Raw genomic sequence first — 22,974 nt, forward strand, 5'->3', positions numbered from 1 at the left:
TTTTATGAGTTCGTTGACACACAGAAACACTTATCAGATACTACTACATCATGTGGGTTGAATTTAGTAACTGCATATTATATGGAAATAACGTTATTGACATGACGTGTTATGCAGGGAAATTGATGCCATATAAGAGTTGCCAATAATAAGAGATTCCATGGTTTGCTAGAAGGTATCGTTCCGTTATAAGGACTATAAATGATAGACTTTAAAAAACGACCATCGTATCGTATAAACTAAAATACAGGAAAATGCGGTGTTGCTTTTCTAGGGGCCGATTTAAACAATTAAACCGATTGCAAATTTCAGATATAAGAATAAGTCTCAAGTAAATTTGAAAAGAAATTACAGTAAACGTGTTTTTATAACCGATGCCGACTTCCGGCGAGTTTACCAAAGAACATCGACTATACGCTATTAAAAAAATGAGTGTTAAAAGGAAGTATGAAAATATATTGATTTATTTTTTAAATTTACTGCCTAACAAATACTTTGATGTTCATTATAGTATATATAATAAAAAAGCCGTATCTTTTAAATTGAACCAATAGCGTGACACTTGGCCGATTTTCCATAATTTAAAAATATTCGCTTACTTTTGTTTTGTTTTTATCGATTATTTTTTTAATTACTATTCGAAATGAGGTATCAAAGTAAAAAAAAACAATATTTTCAATCACGTAATTATTCTCTTGTTTCTCGTGTATAATCTTGTTTAGATTACTAACAAAGGTTATTTATTATACAAGACATAATTGAGATGTAATCACCTACCAAACAATTACCAATTCGTTGTTAGCACTTGTTTGGTACGGCTTTGTGCCTTGGAAGGTCAACTTATGCAGCCTGTAAATTTCCCACTGCTGGATCCCTTTGAGGAAGGTTAGAAGCATATTCAACCACGCTTCTCCAATGCGGATTGGTAGATGGAAATTTGTTTATCATTTCCAAAAATCAGCCAGACATTATTCTACCGATAATCAGCATTACTTTTATTGTTGTGATCCATTTTAAAGGGAGTGTGAGCCAGTTTAACAAGTGCCTGACAAGGGACATAACATAGTTCCCAAGGTTGATGTCGCAAAATATTTTTATCTATATTTAAACCAAACTAGCAAAGCCATGTTTCTGTCTGTATGTATATATCAGCAGTCATACCGTTTGGCTGGACGGTATGGGACAATTCCCATTTTCAATCATACCACAAAGGTATATATAAGAACGTGTTAAAAGTGTTTTTACCACAAATATCGATTACTAATAAAGAATAATGATCAATGACCACAACGCAGTTTACCTTTGCTATCGTCCTTATTAAATATAGAAGTATATCTCTTGGACAATTTTCTTATTAATGAATTTAAAAACTTGGGGATTCTGGTCGTTACCCATACCCAGTTGCCAATACTGCCTAATGGATAATCCGACCCTGTAAATTGTATCACTATTACATTTATCAAAGACTCCGAATATATGAGATTTTTTTTATACATATATATAGTCGGATTTCAAGATCTGGAGACCCTGGTGCCACAAAGCAGTGGTGGTCCTAGACCAACAGGAGCGTGAACAACCTAATAATTATATTATGGATGAACAACCTTTTTTTTTATTTCAATCAGTAAGCTATGGTTTATTTACTTGTATATATAATTTGACTATATGAGGCTCAGGACATTTGCCCGGTTGCCCTTCCTTAAATCCGGCCCTGCATATATATATAGCTATGTATGATTAATCACATATATTTTTCTCTATACAACATTTATTGTAAAACATAATTCATCATACAAATGTAATATACGGAAGGATAGAATGATCGAGTTAAATAACTTTGATTGAATGTTGCGTTTAGTTTACACATTATTACGTACGACCACGTTGTATAAATACTTTGATTGGAAATAAATATTAAAGAAAAAAATATCAGTAGCATAACGCCTGACAGATACAATATATATAAAATTTACTTGTACTTCATAATCTATACGTATAATAATATTGGAGTGTCTGTTTGTAATATTAATATAGCCCTTTTTTACTCAACTCAATTTTACTCAATTTATGTCGGTCGGTCTGTCTGTCTATTTGTTCCGGCTAATCTCTGGAACGGCTGGACCGATTTTGACGGGACGCAGATAACTGATATAATAGGGAGTAACTTAGGCTACAATATTTTTTTTTGTTATATTCAAAGGCGTACATGGTCGCGGGCACAGCTAATGACATAGTATAAAGCAAAGTCGCTTATGCTTAGATCTTTAAAATTATGCAACGGATTTTGATGCGGTTTTTTTAATAAATAGAGAGATTCGAGAGGAAGGCTTTTGTATATAATACATGAAAAATATAGTAAAGAAACAAAAAAAAAACTGTAGTATATTTAGTGCACACGAAGCTGGGGCGGGTAGCTAGTAAAAAGTAAATGCAATTCACACTTGTCACATCAATAGTATTTAAATTTAATGCGGATGAAATTGCGAAGTACAACTGCTTATAACATCATAAAATATACTAAAACTTTCTGCGATACGTCCTGCAACGTCTGGTATACGTACTTAGTTTATTTGTTTTGTATTTTCCACTTGGCTATTCGATAAACGAATTCAGTGAAGTAAAACAAAGTTAAACTATATAATATAACATTTGAAACCCTAATAACACTGCGATACCCACCTAGATATATACGAGGTAATTAGTAGAGCTTTAGTACAGGCCTTGTCTGAATGTTCTGAACCAGTTTGGTCACGGGTCTCGGATTTCTCCCCTTTACCCGGGCAGTTACTCACCGGTAGCCGCGACTATCGGTCAATTGTTTCGACCTATAAGGTCAAGGTCTTCTAGGCCTAGTTCATTTTTAATAAACTTGGGAGGTTGTAATTAAATTAAAGCAGGGACCTCAGAGTGGCGTACCCATGAAAACCGGTGTACACACCACTCGGCCACGGAGGTCGTGCACAACAGTGTGCATCTTTCTTGACTTATGAATGAGTTTATCGCTATACAATAAAGAATATTTAGATTTTTTTCTATGATTGAAGGTTTATCAGCCAAAGAGACAATAACAATTTATAATAATAAATATGTTTATTCACCGTAAAGTTTTTGCATACCCAAAATTTAATGGGTTCAATCTAAAGAAATGAGTGAAAAGTATTGACCGATTATTTTAAATAAGAATAATTCGCAAAAGGATTTTTAAAATCTTACCATGAGATTAGTGCATTTAAATAAACAAACTCAAATACTCCATTCGTCATTCTACGTTACATATGCAACCTGAGATAATATTGACACTAAACTTGAGAATTCTTTGTAAACATTGTTCAACCTTTGAAGAATACTTTTAACAGAATATAACAAGCACTTTTGTTAATTTACAAGTTAAATGAATTGTAAAGCTACAACCATTCTAAAATGTATATAATATCCAACTAGTAGTGGGCCGCGGTTTCGTTTGCGTTTTAGGGTGTTGGTTGACTGGTGTTAAGCAAACAAGTACAATTATGTCCTTTTTTGGAGTTTGCTTCATACCAAATTTCAACTAAATTCGATTCAGCGGTTTGGTCGTGAAAGAGCGACCGAATTACTTGCAAGTTTATAATATAAATATAGATCACACGAGTGAAGAAAAACAATACTTAGATTTAAATATACCATGCGAATTATTAATTGTTCTGCTAGATTTTGCGTTACCAATAGTTCTTGATAGTCGACTCAAGCTCAAATACTTATGTCATAAAACATCGCCAATATTGACAAATGGCATTTTTACGTTCCAATGAGAATACCAATGATTATTTTAAATCATGACTAATTATGTCATGTCAATAATTAAGTTGATTCGTTTCGTATTATTGCTGCTGGTATTCTTTTCCAGAAAGATTTTCTGGAAAATCATATTTCTGGAAATTGACCTTTGCCGCTACAATTTCACGGGAAAATATTTATATTTATGTACAGTTTTGAGTCTATTGTTTAAGTAGGTGATTGTTGTATCATCATCATCATCTATTTTTTTTTATTCTTTATATCATCATCTATTTTAAGAAAAAATCTATGTATATTAATATTATAAATGTGAAAGTCACTCTGTCTGTCTGTCGCTCTTTCACGACCAAACCGCTGAACCGAATTTCATGAAATTGGTATGAAGCAAACATAAACTCCAAGAAAGAACATAAGCTACTTCTTTGCCAAAAAAAACATAAACCATGAATGAAAAACATAAAAACATGAAACCAGTCGAACATATAATAGATATTACAATTGAACTTACAATGAGAAGAAGATATTATAATGTTTTTTATAATTGTTTGTAATCTTCCCTATACAAATTATTAAAGTAATACATTCGATGAATACCTGTAAAAGTTTCTAGATCTAGGTAAATAAAAAAATGTTCCGTACGAATGATAATAGTGCATCGATTATTTAATTCTAATCACGGCTAGAGTTCCTCAGACATTACAATGAATCCAAATCGTCAACCATTCGAATCACGTCGTCTCCTACCATATTATTGAAGAAAGGAAGTAGTCTAACTGTAAAAGCGATGTTTTTGTAAAATGGACCCAGTTGTTTTCATATTTAGGCTGATTATTGAGGTTAGTAGAAAAGTCGACAGACGATAGGACTGTTCTCAACTCACAGTTATATCACAGGATATTGTATTCACAAGTGTTAATAGCTTAATGCTCGTGAGACCGTCTAAAGATAATTTTATTTCATACGCAATTCTAGACAAATATATAATTCGTGTAATTTGTACAAGTTAATGCATTTCTACAAAAGAGCCTTGAAATGGCTTTGGATGAGTAAGAACGTGATCACTCATCAAATGTGCATTATTTCATGGTCACTGCCTACTACCTACCTACCAGTGTCATACTAATTACCACTATATTTCAAACTATGATTAAATTATGGATTTATAAAACACAAATGTTTCTTTTATAAATTAACAATTCCGATACATTTTGTAACTTTTTGGATTCATTGAGAATCTTACTTCAAAGTCATATATGATTATCATATATGATAATATCATTGAGTACGCCTTGGATGAAATCGCTCTACATAAAACAAAAATTTACAAGAAATTAATTACTGCGTAGTTATTTAAATGATATATATGTACTAAATCAAATACGGATTATTTAGTATTTGACAATATATTTGTTTCTTGTCAGCAATGTAAATCCTGTTGCTCCAGTACATAAACAAAAGGTGGCAGAGTGATTTGTTCACAATTGATTATTAAAATCAAGGAGGTCAACTTAAAAAAACATTTTTTTGGCAATCTCTTGGTGAGCATGGTCTTTTATAATTCTTTTTTTAGAATACGAAATTCGTAAAATAATACATAAGCGTCCTGAATTAATTTAGTTATGTACTTGAATATCTTTTTTAAGTATAAAATTTGTTGCCGTTGTATTTTTAGAAAATATAATACGTTGATATATTTTACGAGTTCACAAAGCGGGTTTAGAATAATTAGGAACTAATGACAGTGTTTTTAGTGCGCGCTTTCTAGTAACAGGTAATCGAGTAAAAAAGAAAGTGTACTTATGTAAATACCTATCCGCATTTTCTATCCCTTTTCACTTAAAAAAAAACTACAAAGACTATATTTGAGTATATTTTTTACGCTCTTCAAACTTGAAAAAAACAATACAATTGCTTGGAGTTAGAAAGAGTTGAGATAGCCCAGTGGTTAGAACGCATCTTGACCGATGACTGCGGGTTCAAACCCAGGCAAGCACCACTAATATATATGTGCTTAATTTGTGTTTATAATTCATCTCGTGCTCGGCGGTGAAAAAGATCACCGTGAGGAAACCTGCATGTGTCTAATTTCATTGAAACAACACATTGGAACGGCGTGGTGGAATATGTTCCAAACCCTATCTTTATTGGGAGAGGAGACCTTAGCCCAGCCGTGGGAAATTTACAGACTATTACTTTACTTTAAAATAGATACAGAATCTTTTCTTGTAATAATAATCGTATTATTATGTTGCGCGATTACCTTAATTAAATAATAACTTACAATGATTATATAAATAATATTCCTATACCCGTTATTGCTTGTCCGCACACAATTTTACAATATTAATTATAAATTGTTAATTATTTAATTCAATATTATGCAACTGTATATGTATGCGTGTTATAAATATGTTGTTATAAGTAAATTCTATTTACGTCATCAACGTTTTATTATGTTTAAATTTAAATACATATAAGTAATATACATAAGTACATGTACATTCGTAAAACCTGGAATGCTTAAGGAGTCTAATTTAAAGACTGCTTAAGAATGTTTTGAAGGATCGCGAGTCAAATTCTGACTAGTAGCACAGAAGATTTATCTTGTATGTGCTTATATTTAATGTGCTTAGCGGCAAAGAAAAACCTCGTAAATACATTACCCAAACGCGATGATTCCCCATTGGTTAAAATAATCTCGAAAGTTATAACATACGAATACGTTAATATAATTAGATAATAAACACTTAACTCCAAAAACCATCCGTTAGATGCCCTGTTCATTGCCTCGTATAAATAAATGAATAAATTAAAAAGAAAAAATCTTAGCATATTGTTATCAGTCCAAAAAACCATGGTATGACTTAGAACTTAACAATACATAGCTAATGTATTATTTAAATATCAACGCATATGTAATACCGTAATGGTATTTATTCGATTTCCACACTTGTTACAAAGCATCCGACAGAAAGTTTTTGTTAGGTTATTTAATAGTATATTTATCCTTGAGATAACTGTTATTGCAATTATGCGATGGTCTTCAAGTGTTTCTCACACGTAATAAACTTCAAACGAACAAATGGTTTATGTTAATTTATTGTAAACAAGAACTAATTTTTCAATTGCTACTATTTACTACGTTATTTTCATTAATTACGATAAAGCCTTTTATGTTTCCCATACATTGAAAACGTGTTCTCATAGTTATATATTCAGCGTCAAAGACCTTAAGATTCCCAGCTACTCAATGTTACAAAACCCGGAAAAAACGATAGCATATGTTTTTTTTATTGAGCAAATACTACGATGTTATTGTATTCACATCTATTATTAAGAATTACACCGCAGGAGGTTTTATATATGTTCTTTTTTTATACAAACAATGTTTCACTGAATAAAATTAATTATATAATTCCTCAATCCATTAGCATTCTTGCCATTCTTCGCGGTCACATGTCAGTAGTAGATACATCTTATCGTTATTATCTTTTAACAAAGAATTCTTATACTAAAATAGTTATTTCCTCATTAATAATATACTAACGTAACTACTTTACTGGGCTCAGTGCAAGCCTGGGTAAATACTAACCAAATAAACACACACAATAATCTGTTCTGTTCCGGTTTTAATGATGCAAGGAATGTTTAGCATGTCTTTTCGTGCCATTCGTATGTTCGTTTCTCTTTTATCAGCCTTCCTATTTTGAATTTAAAAAAAAAACTGCACAATACAATAAAAGGAGGTTATAATGCATTCTATTGGTATAAAATACAAAAACCCATGCAGCGATATTAAAATTTATAACAACATTGTATTAAATCTTTTTTTTTTTTTGTTTACAGGATGACGAAGAATCGTACGTGGAAAACGACATTAGAAACTGCCTTTTCGATGATGATTGAATAGATGTCAGTTTCATATACGCGGGAGTCCATCTTTATTAACCTGTAAAGATTATCTCAAAAATTATTGCTGCAGTAAAAGCATCAATCAAATTTCGAAAAAGCCAATGACATCAACAAAAATCACCAGTCCAAACATTAAGAACATATCATGAAGAAGATAGATCATGAAATTTATTTTTGAAGAATAATGCGTTAAAATTTTGAGTAATAAGCATCACCGTTCAAGTTTAATCGATTTTATTTGTTAGTATATTTGTCATACATGAAGGTGGATACTATAAACACAATGTCAGTCAGCAATGACCTGAGCGACACAGACTCCTCTCCGAAGTTACGGATGAAGCCAGCTATCAGCAGGATATTCTGCTGCAGCGTCACAGCAGCCTCCGGTTTTGTTGCCGCTTATGCTCTGGTAAGTAATGTCGAGTTTATTTTATGTACTAGTACTATATTCCCAGTTAAAATCCATTAAAGAAAGTGTGTGTAGTAAGAGTTTGTAGATGTGACTCCTAATCGGAAAGCATAAAAAAGCGTTATTGGGCTGTATGTCTTTGTGATCAAGAGCGTACCAGTATTTCCACTTATAGGTTATAGTTAATATATCCAAACGGTTAACTAGTCTTTAATACAAATTATAATACGAATATACAATAAAAGCACATAAAAAATATGAGAAACCTATAAAAAAGGCCCTTATCATGGCCTGGCATGCTCTTTATATCAAAATATCTGAGTTACATATATACAGGTCATTATAAAAAATATGTCATACAGGTACTCAAAGCCTCAAGAGGTTTTTCAATATCTATTTGTAAATTTACCTTCTCTACCAATATTTATAAATTTAAACTCTATTTAAATATCCAATAAATATTCTGAAGGTAACCAGAATACTGTAAGTCCATAATTTGAGCTGTCGAGTTTTTGATACAAACATTGATTCGAGGGAATCTAGGCTAGCTCAGTAATTGAACAACATTGTTTCATATCAAATAGAAGGGGCTACTAGTTCTAAGGCCAAGTTATCTCACGAGATGTCGAAACAGCGAGAGCGGATAGCGGAATGCGTAATAAGCTTCACAGACATCCAGATAACAGATTATATATTGTGATTACTAACCGGATCGTAATATTATTAATATATGCTATGGAGGCTTATGTTAGGTCATTTTAAATGCAAGATTGTGTAATGTAACGGCGTAGCGAAGTAATTCGGTTGGAACTATTTCAACTTATGTCTGTTAGTATAATTGATGCATTATAATTGCCTATAAATTTATTCTTACATGACTATATTGAAATGTATTTTATTTATAGCTAATGCTATTGTCTTGTATGGTATGCAATGTCTTTTTAAATTTGTAGCCTTTTATCCAATATGGCTGGCGCTATAGTACTCTCAGTCCTCAAACGTATACTAACTGTTATGGAGAAAGGTCGATTGGTATAGAAGATTATGAACTGTAACTTCATTTGGTGTAGGATATAAAAAAAATAACCTAAAATTTTCATAACGATCCGACTAACAGTATCCAGTCAATCATGGAGTAACATATTTTTTATCTCTACTAATATTATAAATGCAAACGTAACTTTGTCTGTCTGACAGTCTATTTCAAAGCCAACAACAAGAACAAAAATGAAACCAACATGACTTCCAAAGACGGAAATATATAATAATCTTAGCTTTTAACGGTTATTAAAACGGTTTACATATAATAATCTTACCTAACGACAACTCCTTAAATGCGAGCAACGCCACGGGCTAGCGCAATCTAAGTTATAGGTTCTAACGTAAATAATATTAGTGTTGAAATTGTCTATAATAAAATATATAACAGAATCAACCATTATGAATATTAAAAATGAATGAATTACTAAATATGAATATTTAACGTTCGTTGGTACAGTAACGACGATTATTTTAAACTGAATTGTATTTTGTTTAAAACATTTTCAATGGTTCAACGCTTTTCGAGGTATGTGAATAAAACAGCAAATTATAGTCTAAGTGTTAAAAATATTGTGATTAAAATCACTAATTATAAAATCAACCCGAATTACCCTAATGAACTATACATTTGTACAGACTAACCGCTGGAATATTAAGTTGGTTTTAGTTTTTACTTTCTTTGCTTCGCAGCAACATGTGTTATTAAAAAAAAATAGTTCTTATTTTAAATTGTTTTCGTTTTAATTTAAAAAAAAAGGATTAGGTTCGAATTTCGAATAATGAAAAAGTATAATATTTAATTAACTAAAATAGTAAATTGTATATTTCCAGGTCGCATACGCGATAGCGTTAATCTACGAGATAGTTTGGGTGGTGGAGTCGCAGAGCGGATTGCCGATACCATCTGTTTTATTGATGATCTGCTATTGCATCATTATCGCGGCCACAGTCACCTTGGTCCATGGCCTTATATCGGTAAGAATGTATTTGAAAAACAAAGTAACTGTAACTGCTTCGTAGATGCTTTAACCATCCGTAAGCAAAACCAATCGCTTCTTATACTTAGCAATCGCACATAAACATAAATTTAGGAGTGTTCAGTATTTATTATGTTGTGTAAGGTACCTGACCCATGTAAGGCCCAGTGCCTAATAAAGCCCACGTTTTAAATATCCTAAATTACAAATTCAAACCGATTGAGCTAACATCGTCGAGTGTCTAACCTTGAATGGCCACCGTTGCCATAGCTACCGCTTCGCTAAAGCGAACCTGTAGGATTGTGCAGGCAAAAGAAAGCAGCGCGTGCGATTTCTAGTAGGCGCTTATTAAATTTCGACTTACAAAAAAGTAAGTATTTTCAATATTATTTGGTAAATCTTTATTTTAATTATATATAGTGGTTTATTAGCTTTTTATACATGTTGTTATTACAATTTAAGTTTCAAATTAAAATGTTACACACGTATTTATTTATTTTTGTTAAGTTACTCCTCTAGCCTAATAAGGCCCATCTGTAATCTGCATGGGCCTTATAAAGATCATATGAAATTAAGCATTTTTTAATTTTTATTTCAGTAGAATTATGGAACCATTCAAAGAATCTGATCCTAAATTGAAGCCAAAACGTGCAAAATGCCACCAGATCACTTGTGCTATGAGAGATATTAATGATGAAAACTACAAGTCTCCTTATGAAGAAACCCCTGCTGTCGATCCCTTGGTAAATCAATCCAGCAATTCAATAGCGGCTAAGTCACCTTTCATAACACTCATTCAAACGCCAAATATTTTTAAGATTAACACAGCTGCCCCACGAAAGAAAGCATTAAATTAAAGGGAACAACAAGTAACATAAGATCTATTTGCAATAAAAAAAATAAGCACATCTTCTACTACGCCAAAAGTAAGACTAAAGACCTCCAAAGGTAGAGGTCAGAAATCTGGAGTGACTAGAAAAAATCAGCAGTCATTAGCTGGGACTTGGTTTTGTCATGCTTGCAAAGAAGATAAAATTTTGGACATGAGGAAATGTAGACTATCTGGTGCCTGGTTCCACGATATATGTGTGGGTCTTGATGCCGATGATGAGTATTTCGAATGTCCTGAGGCATGCATTACCAACTAACGTAGGGCTTGGTTCTTTTCTTACTTGGAATTGTTATTATGTAAAAGTAATTTCTGAAGAATTTATTACATTTAAGTAAATGTCAAGACTGATTCTCATAGGTAGATACTTCATCATCATCATCATTTTCGTCCACTGCTGGACATAGGCCTCTCCAAGTGTACGCTACTGTGGTCTTTCTCCGGCTATTCGCATCCAGCTCCTGCCTGCCGCCTTACGTAAATCGTCACTCCACCGTGCCTGAGGACGTCCTACGCTACGTTTGCCGAGACGCGGTCTCCACTCTAGAACGCGTTTTCCCCAATGGTTGTCGGTTCTGCGACAAATATGACCAGCCCACTGCCACTTCAGCTTACTAATCCGGTGGACTATGTCGATGATTTTGGTTCTTTGACGGATCACCTCATTTCTGATGCGATCCCTCAGAGAAACGCCGAGCATAGCCCTTTCCATAGCACGCTGAGCGACTTTAAGCTGGTGGACCAGCCTTGTCGTGAGTGTCCACGTTTCGGCTCCGTATGTCATGACGGGTCGGACGCTCTGATTGAAGACATTCGTCTTAAGGCACTGTGAGATCTACGATGTTAGATAGGTTGATACTTATTTACGGTTATTAAAAGTTCCTATTTTACTTGATTTTTAATTAACGTTTTGCTGTTTTTTTATTGTTATGTTTTGTCTTTAAAATAATGTTTGCTAGGTAAAAATAAACATAATACTCTCATATGTCATAATAAGGCCCGGGTATGGCCTTATTAAGGAATAGTGGTCAAAATAAGGCCCAAAACTCTCTTTTAAAAAAAAAGCTTATAGTTAATAGAAAACATTGTTTTTTGAAACAAAATAAGTATGAATACATTGATTATTAAATGATTGATTAAATTAACACTCTTGTTTTATTTGAAAATTTGTATTGTTTTTTTTGTACTTAAAAACAAATAAGGTGGGCCTTACATGGGTCAGGTACCTTACTTTAAACATTTAATACTTTATATTGCTAATTATTTATTTATTAATAAAATAAAAAATATGAATTTAATACTTAAATTACATACTTAACTTAAATAAATATTTTTCAATTAATAAATATTGGTGTTTCCGTTTATTACCGAGTGTGTGTGTAAGTGCTCGATAATTTTCTTAATGTATTCGGATTTTCAAACATCCTCAAAGCGCAGTAGTGTTGTTCTCTAAAAGCAAACGAAAACGCACCAGAAAACGATTGTGTATTGTCAGAAATTGTGTATTGTAGTGTAAATATAATATTTAAAGGTTAAATGTTACTGTACAACGTGTCACCGTGTGTAGACTTATGTGACGCAAATGATATACTTGATTTCGTATAGAGTAAGACTGTAGGGACGAAATCAGACAAGACATCATGTTTTGTTTTCAACCAATACTTGTTTGTAGCGCTTTGTGCAAGCCCGGCTGGGTAGGTACCACCCACTCATCAGTTATTCTACCGCCAAATAACAGTACTCAGTATTGTTATGTTCCGGTCTGAAGGGTGCATGAGCCAGTGTAACTACAGGCACAAAGGATAACAAAGAGACATAACATCTTAGTTCCGAAGGTTGGTGACAAATTGACGATGTAAGGAATAGTTAATATTTCTTACAGCGTCATTGTCTATGGGTGATGGTGACCACTTACCATCAGTGACCTATATGCTCGTCCGCCAACCTATACCATAAAAAAATATATGGAAATAATGAAAGCATTCAATTCAGCAAAGATTCAGATTTGAGGCTTTTAGGATTTAACCAGCCGTTAATCCGCTTACTTTTGAAAACTTGTGTTTTTATTAAATGATACGATGGTGAAAAGGGTCATATAGGTTAAAGCATTAATTATTTTTTACAACAAACCGGTACCGGTATTGTGTTTTATATAAAATTCAAAAGGCCTTGTTATTTCGGTCAACTTTATACTACTGGTTTATTTGAATAATGATTAACAATAAACTTAAAATAATTGTGTGTCATAGATTATTTAATGCCACTTAACCAAACCAGTTCATTTAATTTTGTATTACATTGAAAAAGTCCGAAAATTGAAGAGCAATTCCATATGGACAAAAGTTTTGCTTTTAACATACAAAAGTAGCATTATTTATATACATATGTTCTGCTGTTGTGGTAAGCACAATGTATATTAGTACTAAAGATTATGGAGTTATTCCACTTCCAATTTGTGAAGAAACATGTAACAGATTCTCATCCGACATAGGCAGATATCGCAATGCTATTCAGCGGTGCTTCTAATATTCGGTTAAGATTAATTCACGGCCAATCACTGGATCATATCGGCATCTCATAAATTCGCCATTATTACAATTATTTTATTAAAATTAACTTTGACCAAAATGTATCGTGTTGCACAGAAAAGTTCCAACTTAAAGCAATAATGAAAGCCTAAAGAAAATAGAAATAATGTACTTATGGATTAAAAAAGACAAGTGAGATTCTGTGAAAATTCACTTAGTATCTCACTCGTGAAATATTGACAAGTCACTTTAGGTGATACGCCATTGATTCGGGAGTGCTAAAAATGTTATAATTATTGTCAATATCGCACATCACATTCTGACATTTCACACTCACACAGTGATGAGATGAGTTTCAAGTTTTTGCTTACAAAATATCTCCAGAGGTCACTAATATAAAATAAAAATTATTGCCGCTTACACTCTTAGGAAATTGGATCAAATTGTGTGTCGTACATTATTTATTTATTTATTTAAACTTTATTGCACAACTATTTAACAAAAAATAAATTGAGCAAAAGGCGGACTTAAAGCTATATAGCCTTATCTACCAGCCAACCTTAGCACATGCAAGAAAGAGCGTACAGTAGATGCATAAAGCCATCCTTATATTGAATTACATTACACATACATACATATACACATATATATATATATATATATATAAACATATATACACTTATATAAATATATATATTATAAATATATACATATAACATACATTTAATAATATACTAATGATAAAGTAACAAAAGGTTAACAATAATACTAAAATTATTATGTTTATTTTTTCAGAAAAACAACACGTACTTACTGGCGTGGCTCATCGCGGTCATACTGGTGCTGATACCGGAATGTGCTCTAGTCTTCTACATGTCCATCAGTCATTGGGTAATTATAATCAAATGCCATTTGCTTTTCTCATTTTTGTATCTGAAAGTTTGGCATACTCTCACGCCCGATTACTTGATTCTAACCGTACTTGATTCTTGAATACTTTTGTAAAATGTATAAGAGGTATTGGAGTAGAAGCTATTTCAAAAGAGGAATAAAAATAAATATTCTTAATTTGAAAATTTGTTAGTATGTATAAATAGAGAAATTTCTCTAATATTGCCTTAGTAATACAGTTTAAGTATTGACGGTATAAATAACACAAAAATATTACTAATTCAACTTTTTCTATCTTTATTTTTTCTATCACTACACAGTATAAAATAAAGTTAACAGACATTGCATAGTATAAAACGCTCTGTCTGTCCTTATGTATTGCTTATATCTTAATTATGCAAAGCATTTTTATGCGGTCTTTTCTAGTAGATAGAGTGATTCGAGTGGGAGGTTTTTGCATATAATACATGGTCTTTACTATATTAGTAAAGAAACATTCTAATTTATAGGGTTCATCCCAATCATCATCACATTCAGTGGCGTAGCTGGGTCAGGAAGGGCCCTGGTGCATAGAAAAAGAATCGGGCCCTTACCCCCTCTTTCTCTTCCCTCTTTAACTAATAATTGGCCTTTAAAATTATAAATACAAAATAAGAAATCTTGTGTACAAGGTCGTGACTTTCTAGCTTAAGAAGCTCAAGATTTTAAAGGGCCCCCTGAACTCCGGGGCCCTGGTGTACTGCACCACCTGGCCCTACGATAGCCAAGCCACTGATCACATCACGGTTTTATCTGTATTTGTGTATATCTTATGTCCGCGGTCTTGTTCACCTAGTACTTTATTGTGTTATAACATTATTATTTTATTTAATTTACAAATATTCGAATAAAGAAAAAAAAGAGTATAGAAAGTGAAATTACAAGTGATATGTAATAATAATAATAAAAAAACTGTTACACCCACATACATAATGGCTACATAATACACTATCTTAATACTCGTAACGAATATTAAATCATATTTATTTATAATAGTTATTTTATACAAAGTAATAATGTAATAAGTTTTTAAAGTCTTAGTAATTGGAAATATCGTTGAAGAAATAATTATTTACAAGTAAGTAATATAACCTATTCACTCAAGAAGCCCCTCCATGTTAGATTTTGTGTGTGTTATAATAAAAATAAAATTTCAAATTTTTGCTATCGGTACTCTTAGTTGTCACACGCACACTATAACATCTTATATACAAGTTTCACTAATCGATAATAAATTGTCTTGGCGTCTTTTTTTATGATATAGGTTGGCGGTCGAGCAAATGGGCCACCTAATGGTAAGTGGTCATCATCACCCATAGACAATGACGCTGTAAGAAATATTAACTATTCCTTACATCGTCAATGTGCCACCAACCTTGGGAACTAAGATGTTATGTCCCTTGTGCCTGTAGTTACACTGGCTCACTCACCCTTCAAACCGGAACACAACAATACTGATTACTATTGTTTGTTTGTCTTCATAAGTATAACGGCACATTGCCGTTATTATTATTTTTGGTACCCATATGTGGCTGCCGAGCGATCATGGGTTGTCGGGCGAAGAGAAAAATCACGTCCATGAGGTTAATTTACAATAGCCAATAATTATTGCAACGAAATAATATTAGTAATAATATCAACTCAAGTAATGACGCTCCACAAGGCACGTTTTGTTTCTGCAAGATGCAAATGGATTGTTTTCCGTTTGGTTTCGCTTACAAAAGAGACTGAAGTCGCGTCAGAGCGAAGAGACGGCAAAACCGCCATAATTTAAAAAAGGTTGCTATCCGATGTTATTATCGCTTATGACGTTTCTTGACGCGCTTAAAATACAGTGGCGCCGTCAAGTACATAAAATAATAATGTTTATATTAATCGATATAAATGATCCTTAGATTTTCTTGACATATTGGAATTGGTATTGACAAGCAATAATACTTTATTTTTCGGTTAGAAGTGTGCGTTTTGATAACAATTACACTGGTTCACTGAAACAATAACGTGACGTCCATTCTGATATATCCTATGTGACCTTGGTTAAGCACGCAGTCGATGGGGTTCCCACCATGCTCGTTTGTGATGTCATGAGCGCGTGCGATGCGTAATGTTTTCTGTAATAGGCTATTTGACTGGTTTTTAAAATCCATTTTATATTATGTAGTAAAGGTTAAAGAACCCAGCAAAAGTTGATTTTTTTATTTGTAGTACATATTTGCCGCAAAATATCATATTAAAAATTGCATATTTAAATAACGCGCAAAAAGGGGTCGGTGACGTCACTTTGCTGTAATTTAATCTGTGGTACATATAGTAGAAAAGCAAGGTTTACAAGAAAGTGACTTCATCATAAGCCCGGACAATCAGGAGCGTTTTGTGTCACGTGACAAACGTTTGCAAAAATGCATTTTTATTTATTGATTTTTTGAATAAATTAAGTATTATTTACAAGTTTCGTTAGTAAATAACCATTTTTAAACTCATAATATACAGTGATTCCAATAATTCACAATTTATTTTTCGCATTGTCAAATAGTCTATTATGCCAACTTGCAGATTCCTCAACCAACCCCCCCCCCCCCTATTTGGGTCAATATTTACAGAGCTACTTACATTGGGATGAGAGTAATGTATGTGATGTTTTTTTTTGTTATGGTATAGGTTGGCGGACGAGCATATGGGCCACCTGATGGTAAGTGGTCACCATCGCCCATAGACAGTGACGCTGTAAGAAATATTAAGTATTCCTTAAATCGTCAATGCGCCACCAACCTTGGAAACTAAGATTTTATGTCCCTTGTGCCTGTAGTTACACTGGCTCACTCACCCTTCAGACCGGAACACCACAATACCGAGTATTGTTATTTGGCGGTAGAATAACTGATGAGTGGGTGGTACCTACCCAGACGGGCTTGCACAAAGCCCTACAACCAAGTAAATGTTGTCTCATATTTGTCTCATAAATAGAATAAATTTGATATAATCAATAATTAATTATAATCTTTATCAGGGTTTGCAGGGCGTGTACGGCGGCGCGGAGCTGGCGTGCTACGTGGCGCGCCTGCCCGCCGTGGTGTGCGGCGTCGTGCTCGTGCAGTCCGCCTACGCGCTGCGCGAGGCCAGGTTACAAGTCTCTCCGACTCCGACTCTTGTAGCCGGCAGTGGCGTAGCTATCGTAGGGCCAGGTGGTGCAGTGCACCAGGGCCCCGGAGTTCAGGGGGCCCTCTAAACTAAACCTTAAGCTTCAGAAGCTAGAAAATAACGTGATTTTTTTATTTGGTATATATAATTTTAAAGAGTAATTATTAGTTTAAAAATGATGGTAAAGATGATCGCCCGATTCTTTTTCTATGCACCGGGGCCCTTCCTCACCTAGCTACGCCACTGGACTAGCCGGGGCCGGATTTATCTTGAGCTCCTGGCATTCTCAGGAGCACTTTTTCTTCTTTGTTAGCGATCATTGATTTAGCAGTATCAGTAAAGATTAGAGCAGTAATTACTAATATTATTAGAATTTCTTATCTATCATTTCTGAAACATAAAATTTGTTGTCTACCCTGTACCCCTTTCTAATAGAGACCCAGGACAGTTGCCCCCTAAATCCGGCCCTGGATACAGCTATCGTTAATTTCATGTTGCACATGCTTTTATAAATATATTTAACATTAACCTGTACAGTATACATATATCATTTTTTTTTGTATTGCCAGTCAGAATCGCAGTTTAAAATTTTTAGATTATTTATTAATGACAATATCTATTATAATTTATGATATACGTAATCAGTAAAAAAGTGAATTAGAAATAAAGTTTTATCTTTATTTTCGTTTTAAAAAAATACATATTTTTCAATATTTACATTAATATTTAAAAAAACCATAGTAAATTATACTCCTTATTTCGACTTTTAGAAACATTTAACTACAGAAGACTAACAACAGAAGTTATACCTTAATTAATCCGAATCATTTAAATTTTCCAGAAAAGGTGAATATGGCAACACAGTGCCGGTGAGCGGTAGCGAGTTTGACGCCAGCCACTTCGTGCCAGACACGCCCAGTGCTTTCACCAATGATGGTTTCTTGGCTGATAACGGTAACTTGATAACTTGGATATAACTAACTTATCGTCTTTTAAGAAACTTACTTTACTGTATAATTAATTAGACACGGAGTCGAGATGACCCAGTGGTTAGAACGCGTGCATGTTAACCGATGATTGCGGGTTCAAACCCAGGCAAGCACCGCTAATTTATGTGCTTAATTTGTCTTTATCATTCATCTCGTGTTCAGCGGTGAAGGAAAACATCGTGAGGAAACCTGCATGTGACAAAATTCATAGAAATTCTGCCACATATGTATTCCACCAACCCGCATTGGAACAGCGTGGTGGAATATGTTCCAAACCTTCTCCTTAAAGGGAGAGGAGGCCTTTAGCCCAGCAGTGGGAATTTACAGGCTGTTACTTTTTAGTTTAGTCAAAACCGGATGTTGACAATCAATGCAAATTGTAACAACTATTAAAGCTGATGATACTTTAATACATTAAAACAATAAAATATGATCATATTAAATTAAATATGCCAACATTATATATATTGTTCTTACAGGTAAATCAGGGTCGATGCCAGATCTCCGTCGTCACTTGGCGTCGCGACAATCCATGAACATGGGCTATCCGATGATGTTGCCGCAGCCCCCGCCAGCCTACTGGCAACACCTGGCCGACCGCCAGTACGCCGCCAGTCTGCGGGGCTACCCTAAATCCTTCCCCCAACCCCAAACCTACGGCACCTGGGTCGGTCCTAGAAGCGGACCCCTCGATAACCCCTACAAGAGACGACATTCTGTTGTGGGTGCGTTCAATAGCGATGAGTACCCCGCCAAGGGCTATGAGTTCGAAGACAGGATGGATTGCAAGAGTGAAATGGCGTATCCCTACAGACAGTACATGTACGATCCAAGAATGTTCCCTCCAGATTACGACCCCAGGTTCTTCCAGGAATTCAAACGGGAGGATCCGTATGGAATGAATCTGAGACACGATCCTTACCACTTCAGTGGGTCGAGAGAGAGGGTGTACTACGGGATGAGGAATAGTCACAACTCGGTTGGAAACGAATCTGATGATTTGACGAAGTATAAAGATGTCGCCCTGTAGACATATCGTTAGACTGATTTCTTGTTAATCCACACTCAAATAATATAATAAATAATTTGTTAATTAGGGATTTTACGAATGTTCGTATTCACGCCGTTTTAAATATACTCGTGTGTAGTCCAACTACAGGAAGAGGGAAAATATAAAAATACTTAGACACGCGTTATAAATGGCTATAAGTAGTTAAGTGAAATAGTACTACATTACACGTAAAGATATATCAATCAAAAACTGTTTGTATCGTATGAAATATTTAAATTTAGAATTCGTTTAACTTTACTATCTTTGATTAGAATATATATTACTTCAATTTCCACTGTTATTCCAATCCACATCAAAAAATATTACAAAAATTCAAAAACATTTGTAAAATTCCTGATTTATATTTTATTATTATATTCGAGCGCAACGGGCTTGTTTGGCGGCGACCGTAGCGCCATCTTAGTAAACAATATTTAAACTTATTTGACATTGAACTTTCTAGAACATTCCATCGATTTAATATTAGTTTATTTGGTGCTTATTGCGTATGATAATTTTGTAATTAAGATGTTCGTATCGTGCTATATGATGTAAAATTAACGTTTATATTATGTATTAGAATTCCTACCTATTTAGGATATAAGTTCTCACTACGAATAAGTATTAATAGTGTTTAGTTTGTTACCCAATAACCAAAGGTTTATAATTGCTCTAATAAAATATAAAGGAAAATTTCAGTCACTATTTTGTATAAGAAATAACGAAGTAAAAAAAATTTCAACTGGCTTTTTTGTTTTATTTTTAAGTTCTTCAAAAATTTTCATCACAATAAAATATTTGAAATATTTTTCTCTACTTGCAACATTATTATTACTACTTTGATAATAGTAAATAATAAACAAAAGCTTTATCGAACCATGAACGCAGCGACACTTAACGATATGATCATAAAAATTAAAAGCAGAGCCGAAGCCCAGTCGTTAGGCCGCGTACATCTCAACCGATGATTGCGCTTTCAAACCCAGGTGAGCACCACTGAATTTCGTGTGCTTAATTTGTGTTTATAATTCATGTCGTGGTCGGCGGTGAAGAAAAACATCGTGAGGATACCTGCATGTCTATTTTCAACGAAATTTTGCCACATGTGAATCCACCAACCCGCATAGGAGCCTGGTCCAAACTCAAATAACTTTATTCAATATAGAAGCATTACACTTTCTTATTGATGATCAATTGTCATGTCAATGGTCCAAACCTTCTCGTCAAAGGCCAAAGGCCATTAGCCCAGTTGTGGGAAATTTAAAGGCTGTTGTTGTTGTTATTAAATATATCAATATCTATAAATATCAAACATACAATACTTGCATAAACTAGACATGTAGAAATTGGTGTGTTTTTTCTGATTCCGTTGCCAGTCTACCAATGACTAAAAATTGACAGTAGCTTAATTCTTCAACTAAAAGGTTGAATTCATAAAGTGTATCAACAATACAATTTACATTTTATATGTATCGATATTTTCGTTTTAAGAAATCTGGAAGTATTTTAATTTTCTCTGTTTATTTATCCTCACTGGGTACTTGTTAACAGTAAAAAAGTGTCGTCCAGAGAAGCTTTTAAAAAAACAGACCTTAATAAAAATCAAATTAAGTAATACTTTGAAACTTTTTCATTATACCTACTTATCCTTAAAATGTTATAACTTCATATTGTGTCGTGTGACATACATAGCGAGATGTTTCAAATAAAAGATACAAAAATATAATGTGTTAAAAAAATAATAAAATTAAGAAAATAAAAACTTATTGTTCCTGTACCGATGCAGATTATACATACATTTTCAGAGAGCTGACAAGTAATGCGTCTCAGTCCTTGTTCTCTTGCAAAATGGCAAAGAAGTCAGACACTCGCAGTATGGAATATGGCTTTAGAACTGCAAAAACCGACTACTTAATAAGAAAGTGAAAAGCTTTATTATACAATACTTATTCTACATGCTTTGTAACTGCACTTGGCAATTCCAGTGTTAACGGACACCTGTAAAAGACAAAATAACTGACAAGAATTATTTCTTGAAAAAAATTGTGCAAATATTTTTTTTTATGTCGGTGGGAAGATTTATATAGTTAGATCTAATGTAGTTTTTTCCATTTTAATTCCATTTTTGAATAGCTGCTATTTTAGTTTGAATTATTATTACCCAAGGGTAAATATTTAAATTTAAAAAATAATTATGAACACTAAAAACAACCCCTAAGGCGAACAAAGTTTGCGAGTCTTCGTTAAAAATGGGTGCGTGTATTTAATTTCGTGGCCAAATCCGATATCATTTATTTAATGAATAATATTCTAAATTGTAACTTGAACTTTTAAAATTTGGACGTTCCTTGGGTTTCCATGTACAAAATAAATAAATTATTTCAACTAAGTTATAACTTTGCCTTCACTATAATTCACTTTTTATTATATATAGGTATGAATTATTAATTAAAATTTAATTCCAATGTTAACTGACATTTTACACCTTCACAATTTTTTTTTTTATTATTTTTAAAATTTCACAATAAGTGATAGATGTGAGCAATGCTTTATATTATAAAAAAAATGTTGCCAAATAAAAAAAACGCAAATGTAATTGTAGTTTTCTAAATATTACTTGTAATTGTAAAAAAAATCTAAATAAAATATCTAACACAAATTAATATTATATATTTGACTTAAAACTTTAGTAAATAAATTTTAAACAACTATTACAGCGACAAAATATATCCTGTGTCAAATTAAGTGTAAGCTAATTTACATCGTAAGGCTAAGGCTATAAAGTTAAGTTTTGCTTAGTGTATGCACCTTAGCTTGGTTCGACTATCGGCATTCTCAAAACTTGTCAGTGAGAAATTTAGAACTGAAGTCGTCGACATTTGTTAAAAGTTTAAAAGTTTTTTAAACTATTGAAGTAACTTTTTTTTGCCGTGTAAAAAGTTTTAATAACATTATTATCATGGTAGAAACTATATAAACTGTTCAAAATTAAGTTTAAATAAAGTTTTTTGTGATGTTTCAAGTTGTATAACTGTTTATTGTTTTGTGTAGGTGGCTATCTATGTGGATCGGTTTGTCCCATTGTGAAAGTGTATTTTCGCATAAAATTTAGATCCCATTGTTTAAATCATTCCGGGTAACTGCTGAGAAAATGCCAAGTTTGTGTCTTGCGTAAAATATAAGAAGTTAATTGTTTGAGTGTAGTGTATTGATGGTGTGATATATGATTTCTCAGTTTTGTAAAAACATGTAAGTTGTAAATATTTTGGTTTTTTTTTTACTGCATCGATTCAAAAATTATATACTATAAATCTTAACATTTTGATTTAGTTGGTA

General features: G+C 33.1%; 2 protein-coding genes across 6 annotated transcripts in view; both read left to right on the plus strand.

The window, feature by feature from the left end:
• Nucleotides 1–20,385, plus strand: part of LOC124539393 — a 30,320-nt gene extending 9,935 nt beyond the window's left edge. Inside the window, exons 2-7 of the mRNA XM_047116782.1 lie at nucleotides 7,621–8,095; nucleotides 9,968–10,111; nucleotides 14,326–14,421; nucleotides 17,468–17,580; nucleotides 18,440–18,552; nucleotides 19,067–20,385. Coding sequence (XP_046972738.1) covers nucleotides 7,946–8,095; nucleotides 9,968–10,111; nucleotides 14,326–14,421; nucleotides 17,468–17,580; nucleotides 18,440–18,552; nucleotides 19,067–19,617 — 1,167 coding nt within the window. The 5' untranslated portion in view covers nucleotides 7,621–7,945 and the 3' untranslated portion in view covers nucleotides 19,618–20,385. The remainder of the gene's footprint in view (nucleotides 1–7,620; nucleotides 8,096–9,967; nucleotides 10,112–14,325; nucleotides 14,422–17,467; nucleotides 17,581–18,439; nucleotides 18,553–19,066) is intronic.
• Nucleotides 20,386–22,496: 2,111 nt separating this feature from the next.
• LOC124539247 (A-kinase anchor protein 13) overlaps nucleotides 22,497–22,974 on the plus strand; it is a 62,363-nt gene continuing 61,885 nt past the window's right edge. For all 5 annotated transcript variants that reach the window (XM_047116554.1, XM_047116556.1, XM_047116559.1 and 2 more), the window contains exon 1: nucleotides 22,497–22,887. The gene's annotated coding sequence lies outside the window, so the exon portion shown is untranslated. The remainder of the gene's footprint in view (nucleotides 22,888–22,974) is intronic.

Source organism: Vanessa cardui, chromosome 22 (assembly GCF_905220365.1).
Source record: "Vanessa cardui chromosome 22, ilVanCard2.1, whole genome shotgun sequence".
Classification (NCBI taxonomy): Eukaryota; Metazoa; Arthropoda; class Insecta; order Lepidoptera; family Nymphalidae; genus Vanessa; species Vanessa cardui.